The 26,704-nt window shown below is 44.6% G+C and overlaps 1 protein-coding gene across 3 annotated transcripts in view; it reads left to right on the top strand.

Moving 5' to 3' along the window:
* RASSF8 (Ras association domain family member 8) overlaps positions 1–25,438 on the top strand; it is a 102,131-nt gene extending 76,693 nt beyond the window's left edge. For all 3 annotated transcript variants that reach the window (XM_075439404.1, XM_075439413.1, XM_075439422.1), the window contains 4 exons: positions 4,378–4,571; positions 15,483–16,372; positions 19,964–20,108; positions 21,243–25,438. In XM_075439404.1, the coding sequence (XP_075295519.1) occupies positions 4,469–4,571; positions 15,483–16,372; positions 19,964–20,108; positions 21,243–21,364 (1,260 nt within the window). In that variant the 5' untranslated portion in view covers positions 4,378–4,468 and the 3' untranslated portion in view covers positions 21,365–25,438. The remainder of the gene's footprint in view (positions 1–4,377; positions 4,572–15,482; positions 16,373–19,963; positions 20,109–21,242) is intronic.
* The last annotated feature ends 1,266 nt before the right edge of the window (positions 25,439–26,704 follow it).

Genomic DNA, 26,704 nt, shown 5'->3' with positions numbered 1-26,704 from the left:
GGGAAGGTGCCAAGCTCTAGATGATGTTTGCTTATAGCTTATGAACGAAAGTGTGCTCACGTAAGTATACTAAACAGCATGCTGAGTATTTGTTGGGGGAACAGAAAGTTACTGAAGTAGTAGGTCAAAGTTCTGCAGCTGGCTTCAGGTGCGGCAGGGTTTTAGCACTGATTTGAGGTGTGTGCTGTTTTCAGATGGTGTAAACCTTCAAAAGATTAGAAGGGAGGTGAAATCCATGTCTTAATTTTAGCTCTCAGGCTTTCTCATGACTAAACGCTTATGTCAAGGATAGATAGGTTTTGCAAACATCTGCTTTGGAATATCTCTTCTGAATTACTCGAAAAGCCCTTTGTGCTTTGTCAGTTCTGCCTGTCTTCTGCGAAGTTGCAGCCTTTTTGGAGCTTGTAAACTAGCTGTGAAGAGGTAGCCGCATAGCAGCGTGCATGTGGTATGTGTATATATGCTGGATTTTCTTTTCACTTCAGAACTGAACAAGTATCTGAAAGAGTGAGATATCATTAGCCAAGTAGGATAAAAGGAGAATTTAGGGAAAATTTGTTTAATGCATGGCAAAGAACATAATTGAGAAGGCTTCAGTAGCCAAGTAGGATAAAAGGAGAATTTAGGGAAAATTTGTTTAATGCATGGCAAAGAACATAATTGAGAAGGCTTCAGGCAAGGTAGTGGAGAACAAGATGTACATGGGAGAAAGGTGGGGGAACTAGCTGGGGGAATGTCAGACTTCTGATGCTTGGTTCCAGTCAGAAATACCTGTCGCTGTGGAGCTGATCACTGAAAAACTGGGGGGGGGGACTGGGATCAGAGGCATGCTTTGGCTCACATGCCTCTCCTCAGTAAATTAGCTTTGCATTCCTATTCCCAATCATTGCTAAAATAAGTTATGCGTAAGGTGAACTGGTTTTGAACTTACGGGGTTATGAAACCTGAAGCAGCTTTGTCCCTCATTCCTTTCCATTGGCTCTAGAGAAAAATTTGTACAGTATTGGAGGTACGGGTTATTTTGCCTTCTCGATTGCAAAAACACGATGTGCATTCTGGACACAAACTTCAGGTTGGAAAATGAATTTGGGGCTGTCACAACGGCCCTCAGTGGAAAGGCAAAGAAGCTATTAATGGTACACGAATTAACTGTCAGCAAATAAAGAACTGAATACGTAGGAAGGAAAACTGAATGCTTGTCAAAAGGTTTTGTAGAGTTATATTTGGGAAGCAGAGATAGGTATATGGCCAAAAGGTTTTCTCTTTTTTCAGACCTCACTGTAAGCTTCTGTTGCACAATCCTAGAAACCAAACCAATCCTAGATCTTTTTTTTTTTTTACTTATCACGGGTTAGCTTTGCTTAGAAACTAGAATGAGACACAGTGATTTCAGCACACAGGTCTTACATTTCTGATATCTGTGTGTGTTCTGTGTTTTAGTGACAGGTCTGTGAAAGAATCCCATGAGCGTTGCGGGGCACGCAGTCCTTCAATTCAGCCCTGCATACGGGTCCAGCGGAAGCACATACCGCAGGCCACGCTTATTGTTTTGCTGTCGCTATTTAATCTATTAAAACTATTTGCCCCATAAGAAAATGAATGGGAATATTTTCCCTGAGCTCAAACTGTTTCGGAGACACTTTGTTCAGATCATTTGCCACATTGGTATTGTTGTTTTCAAAATTGGAAGTGTCAGCAAATATTTCATTATTAAATGATGCCTCTCTTTAGTCCTTTTTTTTTTAAAAAGATGGACAGTAGGAAAACAGATGACTGAAAGTGATCTGCACTGAATGCAGGACTGTGCATTGCGTGCTCACTGGGGGGAAGAATGCGCTTGCTGGCTTGCTAAATTGAGATAATGCTTTGAATGTTGACAGACAGAAAAACGATCAGAGCTGTAGGCTGCTTTGCTGATGTGTGCACTGTCACGGGGAGAGATGGCTTGTCTTGTGCCAGTGAATCTGAACTGTTCAACTCTCTGCAAGATATTAATTAATTAAAGTTCCTTACAGCTGGGCTTGGAATGCAAGGTCTGTTTATTTGTGAAGGCAACTGGGCCAGGAACAAACAGCGGAGGTCACTGGTGGGGGCCTGTTGGGTGTTTTCGCAATGGCTGTTACATTACAGGCTGGTAAAAGACACTTTTCTGCTTAATTTATTGGTACATTGAAACAGTGTTACCAGACTCTGAAGTGTTTGTGTGTTTGTGTACTGTTAATACTTGTGTCCAGGATAGTGTTCTTTGAAGTGTGTCACTTTATGTGGGGAAATGTTTATTTAAACTCTGACCACTCTGGGTTTGCGGGCGCGTACTAATCTCTCCAAAGACTCCACTTCTGTAAACACTAGTATTCTTAAAAGCTACCCCTCTTTTGTCGATTAATTATACAACCATATTTGAAACCTGGCTTTACTTATCCGCGTGGACTTTGGAAAACAAACCAAACATGCCCAACGGCTGCATCTGGCCCGGGGTTTTGGGGTGTGTGCCGGGCGGACCTCGTGGCAGGCTTGCTCTGTGCTGCTCTGCTGCCGCTCGTCCGGTCGATGTGCTGTGACCCCCCGGCTCTGCTGGGCTTGGAGGTGGGCTGCTGCCGACTGCCGCAGCCTGTCCGGGGGAGATCAGGGTGTCTCCTGGATCGCGTGTCCACACGTGTCAGCTGCAGAATGACCTGTTTGGTTGTAGAAGGGAAATTGTCTTTCCACTGCAGCTCAAGGGCTGCGCCAGCGCATCTTTTTGATGCAGAAAGAGACGTGCACTTGTGCAGAGAAAGCATCTCTCGTTAGGCTGTAAGCATGAACTCTACTATTTGCTTAGTCTTTCCTGCACCATTTCTGCCTCTTCGTGCAGTTCTGTTAAATCCATCAGCATCATCAGATTCCATGTTTCTTGCGTAACCCTACCCTGCTCATCTTTATTAATCTCCTCTAAATAACTTTCAGATTTCTTTTACTCTGTTGCTGTGTTATTCATTTTCCTGATACTTAGTTCTTCAAAAATATTGTCTTGAGTTTTACCCCTTTATCCATACTGGATTACCAGAATGCATGAGCTTCCTGTATTGTGTTCTTATGGCTTATTTTTCCTCTGTCTGCTTAAAAAACCCAGCACTCTCATTAGTTTGTTTTTTTTAAAGAGTAATCATCATTATTGTTTGTTTGTTTTTTGTTTTGGTATGGGGGAGGAGGTTTTGTATTTTTAAGAGGACAATTCTTTGTGGAGTTTTTATGCTGAAATTTTTTAAATTGAGCATCGTAGCAGTTCCAGGTAGAAATGAACTTTTCTGAGCCATGATGCCAGTGGATCTGTTGATGCAGAAGAAAAGCAGCTCCTGGAAAAGCTGAGCCCATACCAAAACCACTAAAGTTCAGATCAGTAATTAATCTAGAAGTTAGCACGAGATAAACCTTGAGCAGCTTGGCTGTTGGTAGCAAGACAGCAGAGGGCAAATGGCTGACTGCTAAATCCTAACTTAGCTTTGAAGTTTTTCTGGCATCCCCCCCGGAATTTTTGTTCCTCCATTTATAAAATTTGGGAATTTTCTCTTTTAAAAATAAATGGGGACCTAGTACACTGTATTAGCTGGTGTGACACTGGCATTATTTCAGCGAAGGCAGGAGAACCGTGCTGAAAACCAAGAACTGGCTGGACTAGTTGGCTGGATATGGCTTGCTTTTTGGGTTACTGTCATCGCAGTGCCTGTGGAAAAACCTAGGACTGCGCTTTAGCCCAGGTCCATTTCCTCACAGAACCAGCGCGGTGTTGGCAGGGGTTCAGCTACCTCTACAACGCTTTCCCTGATGCGTCTCCTGGTTTTAAAGAAAGAAAGGAGCAATCTGTCAGCTTGCTTTCCTTGCTGGGTTTTCCAGCGTTGGTACTAAGTGCACGGGTTTGGTGGGACTGGGAACCTTCAGCTGCTTCTGTCTGGAGAGCAAGGCTGGACTCTCACAGGTGGCTGAAAATAAAAGTGTTTCCACCTTGTTTTGCTGCACCAGCACCTGCTGAGAAGCATTGAACAAATACTGAAAGCATCTATAACCAGTCCCTGGAGACATCCAGGCAGCAGATAAAAGAAGAGGGGCACCTGCTATTTGAAACTGTTAGGAGTTTACTCCAGAGTTGTTTATTTAATTCTCTTGGTGCTCTGCTTGTAATAACTTTTAATATTTTAGGAAATAAACTGTAATGAAACTTCTGGTATGTTTACAGAACGGACGGACACTGCTAAAGCATGGGATGTTGGATTCCTGCTACCATTTTCAAAGAAAGGAGGCTGCGTTGCCCCTTCTGCCCAGCAGACGTTAAGGTGACCTTGTTAACTGTTCTAGTTGGTGATGCCTCGCTGTAAACACCAGTATTTCTCTCTCTTGTAGCTGCTGAGAAGTCTGCTGTGTTGGCCCTGGTGTAGCTGCAAGTATGACTTGACCGATTCGCATTCATGGCTTTTGGATGATCGGGTGAACCATGGAGCTCAAAGTATGGGTGGATGGAGTCCAGAGGATTGTGTGCGGGGTCACCGAAGTCACAACTTGCCAGGAAGTTGTCATAGCCCTTGCTCAGGCTATTGGTAAGTCGTGCTGTCAGCTGGGTGTCTGGGAGTGGGGGGAAGCTGCTTTTGTGAAGCTAAACCAAGGGGAGGTGGGGTTGCACTGAGTGTCAGTAGGCATGAACATACAACGCGCGGTGGGATAACCTTGCAGTGTAAACTTGCAGCCGTTGGTTTTTAACCTGCGAGAGAGAGATAAAGAAGGAAGAAGGAAAAGAAGCACTTTGAAATCTATAAACTTGCGTTTAGTACAAATTTATTCTTTGAATAATAATGTGCTGCTGTTTGTCATTGTAAATACAACCTGGACTAAAGAAGGTGCTAAACTGTCAATGTTTGGAGTACAAAAGAAATATAAAAGCAGTGCAAGATAATTGTTTGGCTTTCACAAGCTAATAATGTGTATTGGAATTATACTCATTGTAAGTATCCGTAGCTATACTGGGGGTAGTATAGATCAATGAAATGGATCCTTCAGGTTGTCCTCTTACTCCTGCACTCCACATAACTCGGTACTAATGAAAGGGTAACTTGAAGTCTGTTCAGTGTCAGCTATTTGCTGAAGAGGTTGGGGAGGGGAGGGGAATTATTCGCAAGAAAGAGCATTCCTTCAGCCTTGTCAGATCTTTCTCAGCGATTGAGAGAATCCTGAATAAGCCTCAGCTTCATGCCTTCAGTGCTTCCTGGGCTGAATCTTATTCTTTGCTCAAATTTTGTAATTGGCTTCATATACTGTTTAAATTTAGGCATTAAAACTTACGTCTTTACCTAAAATGAAATTCAAAATTGAAGGGCTAGCTTTTGGATTTGTCAGTATTCCAGCAATTTTGCAAGATTGTATTAGCAGTCTGACTCAATTGCAAAATAACAATTTTCTAATAAAAAACAATTTAGGGCCATGAACACCAACTAGATAGTCTATATGTAAGCATGAAGTCAATTTCTCTGAATCTGTGATGTTTGTTTATATAAATGTATACCTCTGAAAATTGTTTCCATGCACTTTCATCTGATGGAGTTGAAGACAGGCACTTTTTTATTTTTATATTGAGATTGAACACAGTGCTAGCATGTATATGCTGTGTCTATACACATCAAACACCTTTTAAAGTTTCATTTTAAAAGTGTAAAAAGTCAGTATGTCTCTAAAATCTTGTATTTGATGGTTAACTGTGAAGTATGCTTTTACTGTTTGTTAGTTGCAGCTTTTCATTTAATGCTAATTGGTTTATTAATTGCTTGCTTCCAGATCTCATTTTCTGCCTGTAGGTTTTTTAAGACAATTACGCTAGCATGATTATTTCCTAGTAATGATTAAGTGTTACATAGTTAGAAAAATAAACTGGTTGTGATAGACTTCTGTTCTTGACTGTGCTTTCAATATCTCTTTCATCCCATTTCCTTTGCCTCCTCCCACAAAACAAAAAATGTTTGACTCCCAGTTCTAGACAATAATTTGATGTTCTCCTGTGTAATTTCTCTTTGTTTTTTTCTGGTTTTTTGCTGTATCCTCATTTATTAGCCTGAACTCTGAAAAGACTCCATCAGCCCTGGAAACGCACACAGTTTTTGTCAGCTCGGCAGCCTTCCTTTTCTGTAACACGTCACCAGTTCATCTGGGGCATCCGACTCTGCTTCCATGCGGAGACAAATTTCAGTTGCAGCCAGAGCCAAATTAAGATAATCCTTTGGAAACTCCTCCTTGAGGCAAATACCCTTTCTGGAAAACACCTAGATAATTGCACTCCAGTTTCACACTGGGACTAGTAGGATGATATTAAACACCATGTAAATTCCGGTTGTGTGTCTTTGGCAGATAGATAAGCTTTCCCAATCTCCTGTCAGGCCTTTCATCAGAAAAGCAACCATATGTCTGCTCCTTTGATTTGGCTGTAGGTGCCAGCTTACCAGGAATAATTGCCACGGAAATTTGAATGGGAATCTGTTCAGATGTATTCCTCTAGCTCTCACCTGACATTTGGTGGTAGAAATAGCCAGTCTTTGTTGGCTTCCTCCTTGGTTGGCTCTGATCTTATTTTCCATTTTGCAGTCTGGCTCCCTCGGCAGCCGCATAGCTTAGCAGGACTTAGTATTATTTTGTCTGTCTGTTGGTCTGTCTGCAAAGTTTTTGAGATGCTCCTTTTGGTTTATTGTGTCTTACAGTTTATTGGGAGGTCCTTGACTTAAATACAATGCAGTCGTCTTCACTGTGCCTGAAATGTGAACTGCAATAGATGTATTATTTGTGTTGAAGTGCAGTGTCTGGAGTATCTGCAAATTAACTTATTTTACAGCCACATCCACTGAAGAAGGCACAAGCCAAAGATACTTGGATTAAGACATCCGTAGTTCAAGAAGCTTCTCATGGACAAACTGAAGCTGCCTCTATTCTAGAGATATGAAAAGTAAAGCTTTACAATGTGTTTCAGAAACAGGAAAATCAAAATTATTATAGAATGGGCTGTGGTTGGAAGGCACTTCTGAATTTCACCTAGTCCAACTCTGGTGCTCAAAGCAAGGGCAGGTAGAGCAGGTTGCTCAGGACCGTGTGCAGCTGGGCTTTGAATATGGCAAGTATGGAAACCCCCTCACCTGTTCTAGTGTTCAGCCATCCTCGCAGTAAGAGCATTTTTTCCCGATGTCTAAATGGAATTTCTTGTGTTTCAAGACATTTCTTTTGCTGTCACTTGATGAAATGCAGGGCTGTGTCTCCTGATCTCCTGCTGTGATGACAACAACATAAAGGTTTCCGTCTATTTACTTTCCAGCTCTCCCCTTGTGTCATGGAAATTCAGTAATAACTTTCTTCAGGATACAAAAGTATTTATTTTTCTTTTCTTTTTAAATGCAAAGGTAGGAACTTGTGTTTTAGGACTGTTGTAGCCAGACAAAAACAGCAGGGCGTGCTGGGCTGTGCCCCTTTGTTAGGAAGTTCTGTCCCGTAGCCAAAGTGTAGTCTAATCCTTTGGCAGTGGAGTTCTGTCGCTTAACTGGCCTGGTTCATGCTCCTTGCCCTGTTCCTTACGAGCTGGTATCTGCCACTGTACACACTTTCAGTGGAAAGGCTTGTTTGTGTCTCTTCCTTTGGGGCAGGACTCCTGGCAGGTAACGTTTGTGTGAGCTGGTCTTGTGCTAGAATCTCCTTCCTCTGGCGTCCCTCTCTCAATCACTGAGGAATAGGAGCTGATTCTACTCCAAGTTTCTGTACAAATTAGGTTTTTTTTACTTTCCATTTGGCTTGGAGTTAAAGGGTTTGAATTAAATCTCATTATTTAAAATGACAAGAAGAGAAAGTTGTCTCTCTTGGTGATCCCAGCAAAGCTTATATTAAAAATATATGTATATATTTTAATGAATGTGAGAGAGAATAGTATCAGTTGGATAGGATTTTGGATAGTGCAATTGGTTGTGTCTCTAACTTAAGAGTTAGAAATGCTTTTAGCTGGAGGGAGGGTCACTGGAAATCTGTTTGAGACACACACAAAGCTATCCAGTTACAAGTTTCCAGAGAGTGAAATCACCTCCCAGTGGGATCTTGAAGAACACATGGTGTTACCTTTTACAAGTTTTATCCAGGACTGCTTTTTTGTTTTTTATTTTAAACTCGAGCTGCTTGCAGATGATGAAGAGGAAGATTTGGCCTTACAATACAGATTAAGAGAAGTGATCGTTTCATCAGGAGAAACTTAAGCCCTTACCAAAACATAAAAATATGCCACAGCACATAGTTTAAATGGAGAACATGAGTCTTGTTTTAAAAAATACTTTTGCCAGGAGAGATGAGCTGGATTTTATCACATCCATCATTGTCTATTTTGAAAATACACATTTGACAGTAAATTCTGCCGGTTTTTCTGCTTCCACTAGCTTTTCTGTGCATTCCGTGAAAATCATGCCAGAGTGGCTTCATATAAATGTTGGCTTGCTCATTTTGATTACTCTTCTAAACTTGGACAACTGAAAAACAAGTTAAAAAAAAATTTATTGATACTTTTCAACTGTGTGTCTGATGAGCTGGCTGGTGAATCTGGTCAGGGCTCTGTTTTGCAAGGTCGCGTATGGACTTGTAGTCGAGTGTGTGAGCGTAGTGGCTCCTCTCAGAAAAATCTGAGGGGAAAAACAGATGGTATCCTAAAAGAAAGTGAGCTAATTATGTTAGCTGATAGTTTAGGCAAATGTAGTTTAACTACAGATTTTTTCTTAAATTGGCGTTTACTAGTTGTTTTCCATTCAAATCTAAAAAATCTTCCAAAGGAGGAATATGATGATGAATAGTGCAGCCACAAATACACTTGCTCTGTTTCTTCAGAAGTGTTCTTCTCCCAGTTCCAGCCCCTGTGAGGATTTTTACTGTGTTTGTTGGGATTTCTTTTGTCTCTGGAGACTAGAGTGTGTCTTCTGTACCCAGAGTGACATGTTTGTTTCCTCCAAGGAGAGTATTTCACCCTAGAGAAGTAAAGCTTGAATTTCTTACCAAAGTGCACTTCTGTTTTCTGGCCTCCCGTAGTTTTTCTGTGGCAAATAATCAGAATGCCAGACTTGCTTTAAATAGTGCTGTGGATTTGGGTTTTCTGGCTGTAGCACAGGATCGGGAGAAGATGGGCAACATTTCACTGAACAAATAGTACAGCTGTCTCTTTAAAATTAAACAAATACAGCTGTCAATTTTTTTATTGCAGTGGAGTATTTTTCCTCAAAGATAGATGGGATGTATTTATGAAAATAAAGCACGGATTTGTCCATGCTGTTTCAAACGTGTTAGTGTTGTAAGGCTCAGGAGTTGTGTCTGGAAAAATCACACCACTTTGTTGTCTCTTCTTATGTTCATCCCTTCCTCCAAATAGTTTCTGCTAAAGCAAGCACCAGAGCTGGCTGTCAGGCACTTTGAGAGAGAGAAGAGCGTTTCGGGTTGAATTGAATCAGAGCTGAGTCTGAAGAGGATTAGAAAAAGGGAACAGTATTTGTGCTGTACAAACTGGAGTTTTTAAACATTGACTTAATCATGTAGTTTACTGCTAAGAATCACTTAACTTGGGTTATTTTTGACCCCCAAATTTATTTCTTCAAATCTCAACATTAAGAGGGATACGAAGCACCAGAAATCTGCACGCGGTGGTGATCCCGTGGTGTGATCCTGTAAACTTTCTGGTTCAGGAATCTAGCGACAGTGACTCCGCTGAGAGGTGGCACGGCGGTTGGGTGGGACGGTTTGTTGCCGCCTTTGACAATGTGGTAATGCCCAGGGCAGCGGTGGCCTGCGCAGCGGAGACCTGGGCTGCGTTATCTGCTGTTTGACCTCAGCCAAGCTGCTCCTCCGCATTGTTTTACCTGTTTAGGAAATGGGTCTACAGAAGCGCGGTACCTCAGGGTGCTTAGGCGAAAGGCAGCTGAAAGGATGAAATGACTGGAAGTGCTTTGGTTTGCCAGGTTATGATAAACTCAGGTACCCCTTTTTCCAAGCAAAATGATAATAGTAATAAACCAAGACTTTGGTCCAGATAAAGACGCATGATCGCAGTTGTGAGCACAGCTGTACCTGATGAACTGAGCAGACGGCCCTCGCTGCCATTAGACTTGAGCCTGTGTATCTCCACTGGTGTGTGGTCCTAGGACCAGACCCCCTACTCTGATTTTCACCATTTTCTATGGTATGCATACACGGGTGTGCAAAATATGGCGGGTGTTAAGAAATCTGAGTAACACAAACACGATCCTCTATTTGAAAGGCTTTTTGCTCTTAATCTTTCTTGGGTATTTAATGAGTTCTTGAGTAGCTAGAATGGTATTATTTTAAATTGCTACAGATGTTAATGAAAGTATCATATAATGAACAAAATGCTACCTTCATATTTCAAAGATACTGAGTTCAAATCATACTGAGTTTATTAAAATTGCCACCAATTACTGTTGTATCAGTGCTGTTAAAGATTCAGGAGTTAATGCAGTTGCCCCTTTGGCAAGACATTTTCTCCCATGTATTCCATACATTAAGAATTCTTACAAGATTTTACCCGTGTACGGTTATTTTTTTTTCTTTTTTTTTTTTCTTTTTCTGCCTTAAGGAGGACAGCATCCTTCAGCGGGGGGCTGGAGGGCTGTCTGGGAAACCAAGTGGGGCAGAAAGCTGTAGCCAGGCTGGGGAGGGGGTGCACTTGTCAGTGCCCCCAGAGCCCTGGGCAGTCTGGGTGTGCCTTGAGCATGTGTTGGCAGACCTGGCTTTACCCCATGGAAGCCTGCGCACAGACAGGTGACGGCGTCTCACTGCGTGCTGTTGCGTGTTCGGGGAGCTCGTCCAGATTGAGCTCAAGAGCAAGGCTAGTGCAGTTTCCGTTTGAGTTCGGCTGGCTTCAAACTTGCATGTAAGACTGAAAAATGGTAATGCAACTTCTGACTGTTCAGAGTGCTGCCTTGCAGAGCAGGGCTTTGGCACAGCCGCTGTGCAGCAGCAGAGGCGATGGGATCCCTGGCAAAAACGGGAGCTGGGAGTGTGCCTGCCAGCGAGCAGCTCCCCTGGCACCGAGCGCATCCTGGGGAAAGAGGAGAACCTGGGAGCAAGACTGCGTGGCCTCTAGTGACAGGGGCCTGCTCTTGCCTGCCCTAGCCCCTTCCCTAGGGAGGGAGAGGTACCCCCGTGTGTAAGACTGCTTGTCTAGCCACCTTTCCCAGAAATAATACGAGACCAGGGCAGTGACTCCCCTGCTCACGCTGACTCATGGCTGCAGGGCCTGGCTGTGAAGCATGGGAAGCGCGGGATGAAGCTGGATCTTACTTGGTGCTTGAAATAAACTTTTGTAGCCTGACTGGAAAGAGAAGGCACAGGTATGTTTTTACATAGTGTATCGTGCTACCTGCGTACAAAAAAAACATCGTGCCTGTCCCTGAGAGGATGATGTGCTTTCGGGAGGGAGAAAAGGGATGAATCATTTCTGTCCTGAAAAAAACAGTATTGATGACCTCTCAAGTTACAGTCCTGCCAAAAGTGTTGCATGAGAAACGCTGCTACTTGCCTTCAGAAGTTCATTTTTACTTTTGGCAGCAGAAATAATCACCCATGTCTACTGTGTCAGCTGCAAATACTAAACCATATAGAGAAGCTTAAAGTGAATAATAGTTATATCGGTCTTACTGCCTTCATGAAGTGTAATTTAAAAGTCTGCCTCTTGAGAGTCTAAAAAAAAAATGTTCAATTATGGTGTTCCCCTCTTTCATTAGTTCAATCACCATTCAGTGTAATGGAATCTGTGTTTAAATTACCCAGTTACATCAGTCCCAAACTCAGATTACCACAGGTGGGCTCTCGGCTCCAGAGCTTGCTGTTCGGCTGTGCAGCAGAGCAGAGGCTGGCCGGCCGGGAGACTGGATGCAGTGAGCTCCTTCGTGTTTCATTGATCAAGCGACAACCGGTGGCAGCAGAGCTGGGTTCAGACCACTTGTGACAGCTAATTGCAGGCTATCAGAACCTCGGCGTTCTGGAGTCCCTATATTTCCTTTTTTCATCTTTCTCACTTTTAAAATAAAAGGCTGTTTTGAAGATATTTCTGCATTAATAGAGGCTGTGATAAGTTTGTGTGCTGAGGTAGCTGGAGGTGTAAACTTGACCTGTTGACCTTCACGCTGGCGCTTTGTGTAGAGGCAGTGTGCTTGTATATGTAAATATGTACCTACTCTGTTATAGCTTGTCGTTCACTGTCTTGCAAAACAGCTACAAATTCTTGCTGATTGTTTTGAGATGGTAATGTTATGTGGTCCGTGTGGGGTACTGTTACATGGTCAGTGGGTCAGCACAGAATATTAATGAGAAGTAGCTGGCCAGTGACTGGGATGTAGAGGCTCTGTGCTGCTCTCTAGCCCCTGAGCTGCTGTCTTCTGGAGAGAAAATTGTAGAACACAGCACTGCTGGTGCTTCTTTGGGGCTGTCTGGGTTGTTTTCTCTACCATTCTCATTGGTACCAGGCTTTGATAGAAGTATTAAAAACAAAAGCAAAAGAAAAAACATTGGTCTAACGTGTTCTAAAGAAAAGTGTGGTTTCAGAGGTTGTAAGGGATCCACTGGCAAGGCACGTACCCATCCAAAGCTGTGCTTTGGCAGCTCCTTGAGTTGACTGCTTAACTGCTCATCTGACTTACCTGGAAATGCTTCCTAATCTGCATGAGATTCAGCGTGTCACATGTGCAATTGGGGAAGAACACGCTGTGGTTTAGGCGATGTCGTACATTGCTGGTGTGAAGCATGTTACACGACACTGCTATTTTTTAAAATGATAAGGTGTGCATGATTGAGGTGGGACTGAGTTCTGCCAGGTGCTGTATGAGCACAACCAACCTGTTTCAGAAAGCTTATGGACAGCATAGGAGGCAAGAAGCAGCACGCAGGTGTTGAACTGTTCTTTGTCAACAACCCAAGCAATCTGCATTCTCCCTGTCAAAGGTAGCACATCAAAACCAGCAGTTTGCTACAAGGATGCCAGTGTTCTGAAATATTCTGTCATTAGTTTTGAATTAACTCATTCACCCTTTCATTTGTGAATTAATCCCTTCTAAGGCAAGCAAACAGCACAGTTGTGGTTGTCCAGGTATTGTTAATCTGCGTCATACATAGCCTGAATACAATAACCTAGCTAATGATCTCTGAGGACAGCTTTGTTTTAGACCAGTACTGAACTCCAGGTGTGGTGGTTGAACTGTGTGAGTATTACTTCTACAAAACACTTTCTTTTATGTGGATCTTGAGTGCGGAGTTTGTTATTTAGGACTGCGTGGTGATTCGGACCCCTAAGCTAAGGTGGAAGTAGTTCTTGGCAAGGGCCTTGCTTAATTCCTTAATTCATTTTTGGTGGTGATTGTTAGCTTTATTCCCCTCCTCCTCCTTTTCTTTCTTTTTTTTTGCCTCTTGTAACATTTCTTTTAAGTAGTGCATTTAACAGCAAAGTGAATAGAAATTGCATGCTGATCACTCCCCTAGTGGTACGTACTCTTGTTTACAATTTTGAGACTGCTTTGAACTTGGCTGTTTCTGACACAACAAGAACATTAGTAGTATTACCGTGATTACAGGCTGAAAGCTTTTGAGATTAGCAAAATAGAGTTGTGAAATGCAGCCTTTGTCCTGGGTTCTGTGGTACGCTTTGGCTTCATTTTTCTTCTCCGGCATTTTATTGTTAGTATGCAATGGCAAACACCACTGGGTTTGTTTTTGCTATAACAACACCCGTGCCTACTACAAACTATAAATCTTCAAGGATCAATGAACAATATTGTGGGTTGGCAAAAATCTCTGCCTTTGTATCTTGCCAAAGTAAACTTGTTTTTGAAGTACTTTATTACAGTAAACTTTAAATCTGTTTCTGAGAACGTTGGCCAAGCATGTTGGTATGCTGATAGGTTGGGGTTTTTTTTTGTCTCTTTTTTTTTCCCAATGCTTACCTCAAGTCATTTATTTATAAGGGGTTCAGGGTGGTTGATTTCTGTTGCCATGCTGCTTGCCTTGTTTTCCTGACTTCTGTCAGTCAAATTTTCATGTACCCTTTCTGCTCTCCCTCACGACTTGGAAGCGAACGTGGACATTTTGGTCTCTGACTTGGCCAGCTCACTACCGGGAGCGTGGCCCGTGAGCCCAAGCAGCCTGTTCTCTAGGCAGTGCCTGTGCAGTGCGCTGCTGCTGTTGGTCTTGTGAGCTAGTTGTGAGAAAGTGAGGTCAGAGGAACCATTTCCAACACAGCAGCTGTATGCCGGGGAGCTCTTTGGAAGGCTGGTCAGACAATATCTGATTTTAGGGATCTGCGTAGTGTATTAATCGCCACAGTGGAGCCTGTCTCCTGCAAATGTGAGGTGGGGAGCCTATGCGAGTGTCGTGGTTGGAAGCCGGAGGCAGCTCTGCAGCCTGAGCTGAGGGCGTGTTTGTTCCTTTGGGAAAAGTGCAGTGGTTGGGTGGGCAGTGTGAGGTGAGAAAACGCAGCGAATAGATTACCGCTGGTAACGACATTTATTCCAGCTCCTCCACTCCACCGTTTCATGTGTGACATATATTTAAGGCATTTATGTGCCGAAATAAATCCTCGTTTGAATGATGTTCTATCATGGAAATGGATATATGTCATGCATTAAGATAGCTAATGATGTTTTTAAGGTTAATGGCAATTGTGGAGCTGCTCAGGAGCGCAGTGGGATCCCATGCTTTAAAAGAAACTGGTCTTTCACATCTGTTTGTAAACGGTGTCGGGGCTTTTAAGTGAAGTCACTTCCACGATCAGGGAAACTCTTCTGCGTTTGGAGAATGCTGTATCTTGGAGCAGCAAAAGTGTTTAGGAAAAACAATAATAGTGGAAAACCTCAGCTGCTGTGTTTTTGTAGCGTTGAAAGGGTCCCGTCAGAGGGAAAAGCGGAGCTGGAGCGTCTGGCAGCGGCGGGAAGTGGCCGTGGGCCCAGGCTGGGCCGCCTCCTGCCCGGGCCCTCGGCCGGCCGGCGCTGCGGGGCGGGAGCTGCTCCCCGCGGCCGCCCGCCTGTCCCCCGGCTGAGGGGCGGGGGCGCCGAGCTGAGCTCCGCCAGGCGCGGGCAGCCGCGAGGGAGCCGAAACGCGCCCGCCTGCGGGGCTGGCCGCCGGGCGCGGAGCTCCCCCTGCTCGCCTTTTCCCGCGCTAGAGGGGCGCCTGACGCGTTGCGGTGCTTCAGCTCCAGCGACTTCAAACCGCAGAGTCCCGGGGCCGCGCGGGCTCGCGTGTTCCGGGCCCTCCGCGGGCGGCTCGCCGCTGAAGGGACTCGGCGGGCGGGTCCCGCCGCCGCCGTCTCGGCGCTCCCGGCCCTCCCGCAGCGAGCCCGAGGGTTGAAGCGGCGCCGGGCGGCCGCCGGGGGGCGCCCCCGTCCGGCGGCGTGCGGCGTCGCTGTCCGGCAGCGCCCCCTGGCGGGCCGCGCGCTGACGGCTGTGCTTGCCTTGCAGGCCGCACCGGGAGGTACGCGCTGATCGAGAAATGGCGGGACACGGAGAGGCACCTGGCGCCGCACGAGAACCCCATCGTGTCGCTGAACAAGTGGGGACAGTACGCCAGCGACGTGCAGCTGATCCTGCGCCGCACCGGGCCCTCCCTGAGCGAGCGGCCGACTTCGGACAGCATGGCGCGCATCCCTGAGAGGACGCTGTACCGGCAGAGCTTACCGCCCCTGGCCAAGCTGAGGCCTCCCGGAGACAAGTCCATGAAGAGGAGGGAGCCCAAGAGGAAATCCCTCACCTTCACCGGGGGGGCCAAAGGGCTAATGGACATCTTTGGGAAAAGCAAGGAATCCGAGTTCAAGCAGAAGGTGCTCAACAACTGTAAAACAACAGCGGATGAGCTGAAGAAGTTGATCCACCTCCAGACGGAGAAGCTTCAGTGCATTGAGAAACAGCTGGAGTCCAATGAAGCCGAGATCCGCTACTGGGAGCAGAAGTACAACTCCAGCCTGGAAGAAGAAATCCTCAAGCTAGAGCAGAAGATCAAAAGGAACGAGGTGGAGATTGAAGAGGAAGAGTTCTGGGAAAACGAGCTGCAGATCGAGCAGGAGAACGAGAAGCAGCTGAAGGAGCAGCTGCAGGAGATGAGGCAGAGGATCCTGGAGTGCGAGAGCAAGCTGAAGGACTACATGTCTCAGATCCACAACATGGAAAGTGGCCTTGAAGCAGAGAAGTTGCAGCGGGAAGTTCAAGAGTCCCAAGTGAACGAAGAAGAGGTCAAGGAAAAAATCGAGAAGGTGAAGGGTGAAATTGATGTTCAGGGCCAGCAGAGTCTGAGACTGGAAAATGGCATTAAAGCTGTGGAAAGGTCTTTGGGCCAAGCTACCAAACGGTTGCAGGTAAGAATGTCCTTTTTATCCGTAGCTAAAGAAAAGTCACAGACTGGCTGTAACAAATTTGTCGAGCAGGTTTTGGAGCCCATGAAAGAAAACATGAGACAGTTTCCACAGTGCATGTGGGTAAAAGGAAGAAAGCATTGCTTTCATTCTCAAATTGTGTTTCAGATTTTTTTTGTTTGAAGAGCAGACCATTAACTTCGCCTGTGTGTATTTTACTCATTGGCACCATCTGAAAAGCAAAATGGTAGTCAGCTCTTTGTCTCGAGGTGAGCTAGCAGAGGTTTTGGTGGCTGTGTTCCTGGCCGTCCGGAAGGCCTGGGTGTCCTGCAGGGTTAGTGCCGAGCACCGCACCACCCTTCACTTACTCACCTGCTGGCTTAGTGCCTGTCCCACCGGTTCCAGCCTTGGTTTGCCCCTGTTCCCTGACTGCCTGGAGCCCTCTGAGAAGGCACATGGAACGTACCTTCGCCATGACAGCGAAACGCCAGAGCTGACATCAGCCAGGCTAGCTGAGGGCAGGGTAGCTGCGCCCATGGCAGTGCATCCGGCCACCCCGCCCTGCCCGAGGGGTGCTCGCTGGCTCCCCTGCGGGGCTGCTGCGCCCGGGGCACTGGGCTCTCCCACGCCTCGGACAAGTGCTGTCTCCTGCCTGGACAGCAGCACATTTAGGGCTCGCGGGGGGCTGTGGTCGTGCTGGGTGCCAAGCGGGACCATAGTGCTCTCGGCCTAACACCTTTGTTAGTCTTCAAATCTCTGTTGATGTGGGGTTAGATACCTCGAGGGTTTAGGTGCTAGGTCTTGTCAGCTCAGTGACTCACGCTGTTAAACTTCAGGGAAACTGGTACGATCACAGCTCTTTCTGAGGCTGAACTTCTGATTCTTGCTAGGTCTGTTTGCCACCAAAATAGATGAATTCAAAGGAACAGACCAAAAGCAGCACCTGGACAGGTGGATGTGGAGCTAAAATGACTGTTAGCTTGCAGTGCCTTTGTTTTAAAGTACAGCATCTCCCTTTTCCTGCCTGACTTGTTCAGGATTGTATGTCCTCTTCACCTCGGGCGTTTGTGGAGTGTGTCACAAGAGAATCCTGTCTCTGCTTCCTGGCTAAAGCTGGTGATATCACCTGGAACTTGATAGAGTATGAATAAGTAAATATAAATGGAAATCCAGCTGCTAGCTGGATGAGGTGCGGGAAAGATTGTGGCTCCTGGGACTTTAATGTGCAACGTGAGACAGGGCTGAGGCAGCACACGTCTGTTGGAGTTGTGATTCTTGCTCTATTCCTGGGATTCACAGTTACTGTATTCCACGGTGCTGCAGTGGCAGTAAGGTGATGGTGCTGTGGCTACGTACAGGGATTTTGCACCCTTATTCCCGAGCACCCAGAACCATGTCAGCATAAGCCACTCTTGCTAAGGGACGGGGAATGTAATCTTTTCATCCAAAGCAAGATGGATGAAAACTGTAAACAGTTTTGGTCATATCTATCTATCCTAATTTGCAGACATGTTATGCTAATAGATTTGAGCTAACAGAAAGCATCAAGTCTTCTTTACAGATTTTACCAATCCTCTATGACTGAGTTAAAAATCTTCCCTGCTTCATTTTTTTTATATACTAGGGTTTTATTTCCATAGAATCATAGAATGCTTTGGGTTGGAAGGGACCTTTAGAGGTCATCTAGCCCAACCCCCTTGCAGTGAACAGGGACATCTTCAGCTAGGGCAGGTTGCTCAGAGCCCCATCCAACCTGGCCCTGAATGTTTCCAGGGATGGGGCCTCCGCTATTTCTCTGGGCAACCCATTCCAGTGTCTCACCACCCTTATGGTAAAAAATTTCTTCCTTATACCCAGTCTAAACCTACCCTCCCTTAGTTTAAAGCCATTGCTCCTTGCCCTATCGCAACAAGCTCTGCTGAAAATATTTTCCCCATCTTTCCTACAGGCCCCTTCAGGTACTGGAAGGCTACAATAAGGTCTCCCTGAAGCCTCCTCCAGGCTGAAGAGTCCCAACTCTCTCAGCCTTTCCTCATAGGAGAGGTGTTCCAGCCCTCCCATCATTTTTGTGGCTTCCTCTGGACCCACTCCAACAGTTCCATGTCTTCCCTGTGCTGGGGGCTCCAGAGCTGGACGCAGGACTCCGGGTGGGGTCTCACCAGAGCAGAGCAGAGGGGCAGAATCCCCTCCCTCGCCCTGCTGGCCACGCTTCTCTTGTTGCAGCCCAGGGTACGGTTGGCCTGCTGGGCTGCAGTGCACATTGTTGGCTCATGTCCAGCTTTTCATCCACCAGTACCCCCAAGTCCTTCTCCTCAGGGCTGCTCTCGATCCTTTCATCCCCCAGCCTGTATTGATTGCAGGGGTTGCCCCGACCAAGATGCAGGACCTTGCACTTGGCCTTGTTGAACCTCAGGAGGTTCACACAGGCCCATTTCTCAAACTTGTCCAGGTTTCTGAAGCAAGTTCCTGTTAAATTCAGATCTTCCAAGCTTGTTCCAAACCAAAAATCTGGAAGTTCAGAAGAAAATAAGCTCAGCTTTGTTTTACACACTTTTGGGGGGAAGGAATAGAGAAATGCTTTCTTGCATGCTTCAAGTTAATTGTTAATATTCATAGAATTGCTGATTTGAAACAAGAAAAGCTGAGAATGGTTTTTTTAATAAGCCTTTCAGTAAGGAAGGAAAGAAAATTTTGGTTCACTAGATTTGAAGTGATAAGAACAGGAAGGTGGCATTTTTTAGTAGCATGAGAGAAATTTCTAGTAATTTGTCCCACCTCTTCTCTTTCATTCCTTTTCTCTAGCCACGCCAATAACATTACTTCCCAACAACATGAGGCTCAGTTGAGGATCAGATGCAGCACTCTTTGCTTGCCCTGTTTCTAGAGAAAGATCTTAAATGCCAAGCCCGACCCCTCAAAAAAAAAATCGCACTCTAAGACTGTTGGAATCTATCAGAGCTATAGGTTTTGCATATCATGCCAGAATTAGAGCATTGAGGGAGACCCTGAATGATCATCTGAGCTTGTAAAGGGGTGGGGAACCAGCCTGGACTTGGCCTCATTGTACAGAACACAGCACACTTGCAGAGTGAGAGAGTTACGTCCGTGAAAATTCACACTCTAAATAGAAAACATGAAAAACAAGAAGAGAAAGGAATTACTCTCATTTTGAGAACAGAAGAACTAAATGAGCCGCCCAAGTAATGCTGGACACTTGCGGCAGAGCTAGTATTTGGTGCCAGGCTGATGCTAAGTTGATGCTTTTTTTTTTTTTTTTTTTTTGAGTGCTCACTATTACCTTTACTTGCTTGCATCTGTTGTGCCAAAATTTTTCTCAGGTGATATGAGAAATGTCTGCTAGTCATCCAAGAAGCAATATAAACAGGCCAGTAATAACCCCTAATAATAGTGAGCGTTGATTCACTTTCTGAACTAGGAGAGTAAAACACCTTTCAACTCTTCTGTTTGAATTTAAAAATTGGAGGCTTTCTCATCAAAAGGAGAAGCCACATTAGTTGCCCAATTGCAAACAGAGTCTTGAAATGCTGCTTTATGCTTGCTGCCACTCAGCGGATGTTTTCCCTTTCCTGGCAGGACAGGGAACAAGAACTGGAGCAACTGACGAAGGAGCTGCGACAGGTCAATCTCCAACAGTTCATCCAGCAAACGGGAACGAAGGTCACGGTGCTGCCAGCAGACCCCGTTGAGGTGGAGGCCCCGCACGTGGAGCTCGAGAGAGGTGCAGCACTCAGGGTGCTTTTGGTGGGCGGGAGAAGGGGCTGGCAGTGCATTTCCCGCTGCGTTACTGCTAGCCCTCATACATCGAGTGAACACTCTGCTAGCGAAGAAGTTAGCAAAATAATAAGAAAGCAGTGTCAAGCATTTCTTTTCATTCCAGGGGTTTAGCAAGCTATAAATAAAGTGCAGTATGTAGATAACTTCTCTCCCCCTGTGCCTAGGCATGTTTTTGCCCCGTCAGTAACCCATTAGGCCAGTAGCTTGCAAGTGGGGCCACCACGGCTGCAGGCATGTAAGCTGGTGCACAGCGCAATTGCCCATCTGGCATTGCTGTTCAGCTGGGTTCTTCCTCTGCTGGTGGGATGCGTTGTCACAGTAGAAAAAGGAACGCGTCTGGATCACAAGAAATCCCAGACAGCAGCCGCAGGGGAACAGGACCTCATTTGGCTGGGCTGCCAGCCATCCTGCACAGATGGCTGTTTCAGCGTGTGCAAACTGACTTTGTCCCTAGTGAGATCAGTGCATTCTGCACGTGCCCACATCTGAATTTGGAATTTTCTAGACAGAAATGTGGGAGCACTTTGAACAAGAGTCAGAACTGTGGCACAGGCAGAAACTGCCCTGCTGTGGCTCAGCCTCTGCTGTGGGGTGGTTTACCCAGTACCCTGCTGCCAAGAGCCCTGCGCTCTCAGCATTCTCCTCAGCTGGTTCTGGCCCTGCTCTGAGAAGACTTTCTAACCAAAAGGCATTGGGAGGTGGGAAGAGAAGACAACCGGGCCTTAAATGTCAGCACTTGTACGAAGTTTCTCTTTGAAGTGGGCAGGAAGCTGAAGCTTTGAGTTATGTATACGTACAAGCTCTTTCTGCACATTACTGTATGAATGTGTTGCGTGTATCTGTGTGCGTGTTCCTCGTGGGAGGGTAGTTAGAATGAGCAGGCCTATCTTTCTGTTTCAAAACGAGTAGGAAGTGTGCACCTTGGATCTCATCACTTCCTAGTCAGGCATTTGAATTTTCTGTTGTGTATGGTATTAGTTTCTCTGTACTGCGCTGAGGGCATCAGTGAGCAGGAGGAAGAGGGGTGTTCTACAGGCATCACCCTTGATGATGACTAACTGCCTGTTTTCTTGCGCAGAGCCAGCATTTCAGTCTGGGTCACTGAAGCGCCCTGGCTCATCACGGCAACTCCCCAGTAACCTTCGGATTCTGCAGAATCCCCTGTCGTCTGGTTTTAACCCGGAGGGCATTTATGTATGACAGTACATACCTCTTCCGGAGAGGACCTAGCAAGGTACCCTGGACAAGATACACTTCTGTTTTATTCTGCCAATGATGAATGGAGGAAGATTTTGTTTGTTTGTTTTGTTAAGCCACCATATTTTTTCTTCTTCCTCCAACACACCACTTGGAGCCATACCCTGTGCACTGATGCTAAAGAGACAGAGGAACCGTCTCGGTTCATAATTGGCAAGGATGAATTTGCTGTCACCACAGCGAGAGTGCAAAAACTTCATTTGTTTTTGCTGCTTCAGAAGTGTCTGGGAAAGTATTGTCCCTTGTATAGGCACAAATGAAAGACTGAGGGCGAAGGAAACCACATATGCAACTGAATCTGAGGTTTAATTTATTCCGTTTAATCAATGGACATGCGAGTGTTCACCTTCTGTATTTTTATTTTTAATTTGTGAATAATCATGTATGGCTGTACGTCATTCTGACAGGGTGACTTTGTGTGTACAAACATCCACCATTTGATCAAGTACAACAGCGTGGGATGCAGAGTTCTGTGGAGTGCTGAACCATTAAAATGGTTTCTCACCACTGACTTTGTTAATTTCTGTTATGGGTCATAATATGTCATGTTCCATCCATTGCTACCTTTTAAGGCTTGAAAAGTGAGCTTGTGGGGTTTACTTGCTGTTGAATCTGCCTTGAATGAAGCACCTAGTGTTCAAAAGATTTGTGGAATTTAAACCTTGGCTTGGTAAAAATATTTCCAGCATATGATTGAGGATGCACTAGTTAGATGGTATTTTAATTATATAGAATGTATATTTGAAATATTTTGCCACATTGTATATGCCTTTTGAGAAAAGAACAATGTAAGAAGTTGTCTTCATATATCTTACCAAAAGAGAGTAGGAGGCTTTCACTGTGTGTGATTTTGTACTTTATTTTTTCCACTAGCCATTACAGTGTTCTTGTTTTGCAGTAAATCTTGCTGTTGGAGAAGAAAAAAGACAAAAAACAAATGAGCGTTCTCTTCTAGCCTTCCAAAATTCACTCAAGTTTTGTGGAGGGAAGAAACGTGGCAGAGTCCCACAAAGTCAACAGCAGAGCTGCTGCTGACTTGAGTGGGGCCGGGATTTCATTCCAGGTCCCCAGTGTTACATGGTAGATGTTTAACCCCTTTGAAAGATGCAATGAAAGCTGAGCAAGGATTAGACAAAATGGCTTCCATGCAGAAAGTAAGACACTGCCAAGTAGCCTGTTGGTTACAGGGCTTGAAATTAGATCGCTGAGGTCAACCCCGTGTTTGTAGAGAAAGTGACTGGTGTCAGTGGGATGCTTTGTATGCGTTGGGAGGCTGGCCTCACGGCTGAGTTAAAGAAGGGAGGGATAGGCCTTACCTAGTTGCATTTGGATTTCATGTTCTAATAGCAACTCACACCGTCATCCCCCCCTTTGAGATCCCCTTGACGTGAGAGGGGGTCACCGTGCTTTCACTGCAGTATTGAATACGTGGACGCCAGTCAGTTGCAAAATGGCAGAACTCCTGATGTCTTTGGTAGCGTCAGGATTTTACCACTGGTAGGAAACTCCAAGCTTTTTGCCACAGAAAACACTTGAACATTCTTAACTCCTAGCATCCTCTTGTCTTGATTCACTGATGCGCAGATAAATGTTAAGTTTCCTCTTTTTCAAAAGGAGCTTCTTCCTAGTCATACTGACAAATGGAAGTTTTATAAGATATAGTAAAAGATGAAGGACATTTGAGGTTGGTTTTTAATGCATTTTTCCCTTTCCACTTATTAATGGCACCATATATTCTAAAAATGCTGCTGTATTTAGACTAACAGCAACAGATAAGGCTGTGAATATATAAAGGACCTTTCCAAATGGATTCTGAACTTCTACTGTTTAACTTATCAGGTCTTCCCCCCCGCCTTGTGAGCAAACTGGAAAATGAGGTATTCCTACTCGAGGAATCTTTGCAGTGATCACACATTACTGTTAGTTTATCACAATTCTGTGCTCATGTTTACTGTGCCCATAACTTTGTATTAAAAAAAAAAAGAAAGAATGTGTGTATATATATTAAAAAGAACTGTAAAATATAAATAGTTTGGGGACAGTATCTGTCCAAGGTACTTGAGCATTTATGCCTTACATTCTGGGTTCAATTTACAGAAATGAAATGGTCCTCTCCGGTGGATATCTTGCATCTTCAGCACCTCTTGATGTTAGAGAACTGAGGCACTCAGCACCTTGCAAAGTCTGGCCCAAATTGTGCTGCATGGGGTGGGGAGAAACACGAAAAAAGGCCTGTTGCAATTTCAGTCTTGTACTGAGATGAAGTTATTTTTAAGGCAGATCAGCATGCTTACCCAGTTAATGTTTTCGTCACACTTTGTGACTGGTCCATCTCCTACAGATGTCAGTTTGAGCTGGATTGGGCTTTTGCATCATAAAAACTGCTCCCTTTCTATGCCAGGTTATTCTTTAAGATGGAGAGAGGAGGAAAAAGATGAAAAGGAAGGGAAAGAGCAGCTTTGGAGGGCTTGAGTTACAGGTCTGTAACAGAATCAAGGAATTAATTTGCCATTTAAGTTAAAAAATAGCATCTGCTGATTGCAGCAGCTGTTTGACAGAAGGGCCAGCCTGGAGCTGGCATCATCACTGAGTAGACCCTCCATGTCAGGGCTTTGGCATATGTCAAGGTGATCTGAAAAACATTTACCGCTTCAGCCACTGTTGTGGCAAAGGAGAGGCTTTGGTACCCAAACCTGTCATTTGTGAGACACTGACAAATTCCCCTGCCCCCACCATACTCCTCTTCCTTACTGAATTTCACCCCGGTTAAGATTCTGTAGCATTTTCACCCTCTCTGTAAATAAACCAAAAGTAAATGGCATGCCCTTGCATTAAATGTGACTTGAACAATGTAGTACAGTTACAAAAATTCCTCACATCATGTTGTTGAGAGTTTTGCTTCTGATCAACTGCAGAACCTCACTTTTTCTTTACAAATGTAGAAAAACTCATTTTCAGAAGCGTTTCAAACCTACTTATGGGGCATTAGCAGAAAGGAAGCTACACATGCTAATTTTAACAAGTGCCATATTATTTACTGGCCAGCATGATAAAAATGGGTTTTTTTGCTTGTGTTAAATAGTTGAATACATAAGCACTATTTTCCAGTGCACAGGGAATTTATACGGAGAACTCGTGTAACTTATTACTAATGGAAATTAACTGTGTTACCTCTCTCATCCATGAGGATACAGTTTATTTTTGCTGGTGATGCTATGTTGTTAGGGGAAAAGGGGGGAGGTTGGCCGTTTGAAAAGTCGGTAGGTTAAGGCTAAGGGAAACATTCTGAGTGCCCGAGCAATGGAGAAACCCAAGGCCCACTCTTGAAAAGTCAGCTAGGAACCTGCCTCCCGTTACCCTTTAGTGGGAATTAGGTTCCCAAGTGCCTGAACTGCTTCTGGAAATGGTCCGTTAGCTCTGAGATTATCTGCTTTTCTAAACCCTGGCAAGTTGGAAGCAAGCTCTTGAAAGAACTACCACTAGCATTAGCAATATGCAAGCATGCTTTCATTGTGAGGTAAGAGGGAAAAGATCCTTTAGTGAAACAAATCTCCTCTTGGGGCAATAATTGCGTTGTTTTTAGCGTGAAGAGTATTGCATTATTTTAGTGAACTGGGATCATATAAGTATGAGCAAAAAAGTTGATCTTGTGATTTTTAGTGAGTTATCTTGAAGCATATAAATTCCTGATGTGCATTAACTTGAGTGAATTTGGCCTTAATGATCCATGTATATAACAAAACTGTATTCAGATATTTTTCCAGAAAATAGTCTCTAATGGTCTGTACTGTATTAAAATAAGTGTCAAAGTGTTACTTTTCTATTACACCTTCTTTTTTTTTTTATGAACATTGAAACATGCATGTTTATTCTATTTGCTACAGTATTTTCGTGTTTTGGATGAAGGCCATCGGTTGTATGGAGATGACAAAACAATCATTCTGTCTATTTATTCAGTACTGCTGCTTAAAGTTTTAAAAATAAAGCTTTCAATGCCAATATAGTGACTGATTGAAAGCTGTTCTAGCTCTCTTCAGATGTCTTTTTCTATGTTTATAGAAAACTAAATAAGTGAAACTTGGTATATAAACTGCTATACCAGCAAAGAATTATTGCAATAATGTTGTGGGGAGGGGTTGGGGCTACGTGTGTGTAGTCTATGCATAAATGTGTGCATGCAGTGAATGCGTTTAGGTCTCAGGTAAATGGAGTGCTGAAGAATGTGCAAATCCTTTGTAGCCTTGCAAGCAACTTACACTGGTTATACTGGTTAGTGCTTTGTGCCAGTGTCCAGCGCTTGTGAGGGGCAGAACAAGCAGAGGTGGTCACAGAGGATCAACTCGGAGCCCTTTGAACCAAATGGGATTTAAGCACATTCTTGAGTATTCCATGGATGTGATTCTGAACTGGGCCTAAAAGCATGTTCTGATACAGAAGTCTTTCAGCTGCAGCAAGGATGCCTTGTTTCAAGCGTAGCTGGTACCTGTGAAAATTTGAGTAGTTCTGAGATGGATCAAGGATGCCTGCTCAATTTGTAAAGGGTATCAAAATGCAGACAACACTCAGCCTCATGATCACCCCGTGAAACTACTAACTAGGGGTTCTGACTGGAAGATTTGAGTTGCTGATGCTTTAACCTAGAGAAGCGACGCGAACTAACTGTGAAAACACAACTGAGCATTTTATTACTGCTCTGCTTCAATGCAAGATGAAAATCTGTATTATATGTAACTATATTTTTTGTCACTTACAAAGCTTCTATTTTTTATTATTCTCATGAATGGTTGACAAAAGATACTGGATATGCTCCCATACAATAAATTCCCCTCTGAAACTTTGGGTCTTTACAGTTCATGGTTTGCTGGAATTGCACTGTACATGTCGCGCACATCTCGTGGTGCAGTTACTGGAACTCTGCCTGTCAGAGAACACCTAGCCTGAAAGCAGGCCAGAATAATGCTTGGTCTGTCTAGAGCCGTCAGAGATGGTTGTGCATCGAGCATTAGGACACAATGAACACTCCCAAATGGCAATTTACTTGAAGGTGTGGGACGCAGCTGGGTGGTGTGGGGTGTCTCCGAGAGACGAGAGAGGTGCTCTGCCACAAAGTGTGCACATGCTCTATTTTTAATCCAGTATAGCCCAGGAATTACAAAAGAATAGAGTAGCTTGTTTTCAATGGAGGAATTGTCACTAATTTTAATATTAATCCTGAAAAGATAGAATTGGTCAGCAACTCAGAGGAAGCGTAACTTAAAGCAAAGAGGCAGGGGTTTGTTTGGA

The sequence above is a fragment of the Opisthocomus hoazin genome, chromosome 1, assembly GCF_030867145.1.
Source record: "Opisthocomus hoazin isolate bOpiHoa1 chromosome 1, bOpiHoa1.hap1, whole genome shotgun sequence".
In the NCBI taxonomy this organism is placed as follows: Eukaryota; Metazoa; Chordata; class Aves; order Opisthocomiformes; family Opisthocomidae; genus Opisthocomus; species Opisthocomus hoazin.
This window is presented reverse-complemented; position numbering and strand designations above follow the sequence as displayed.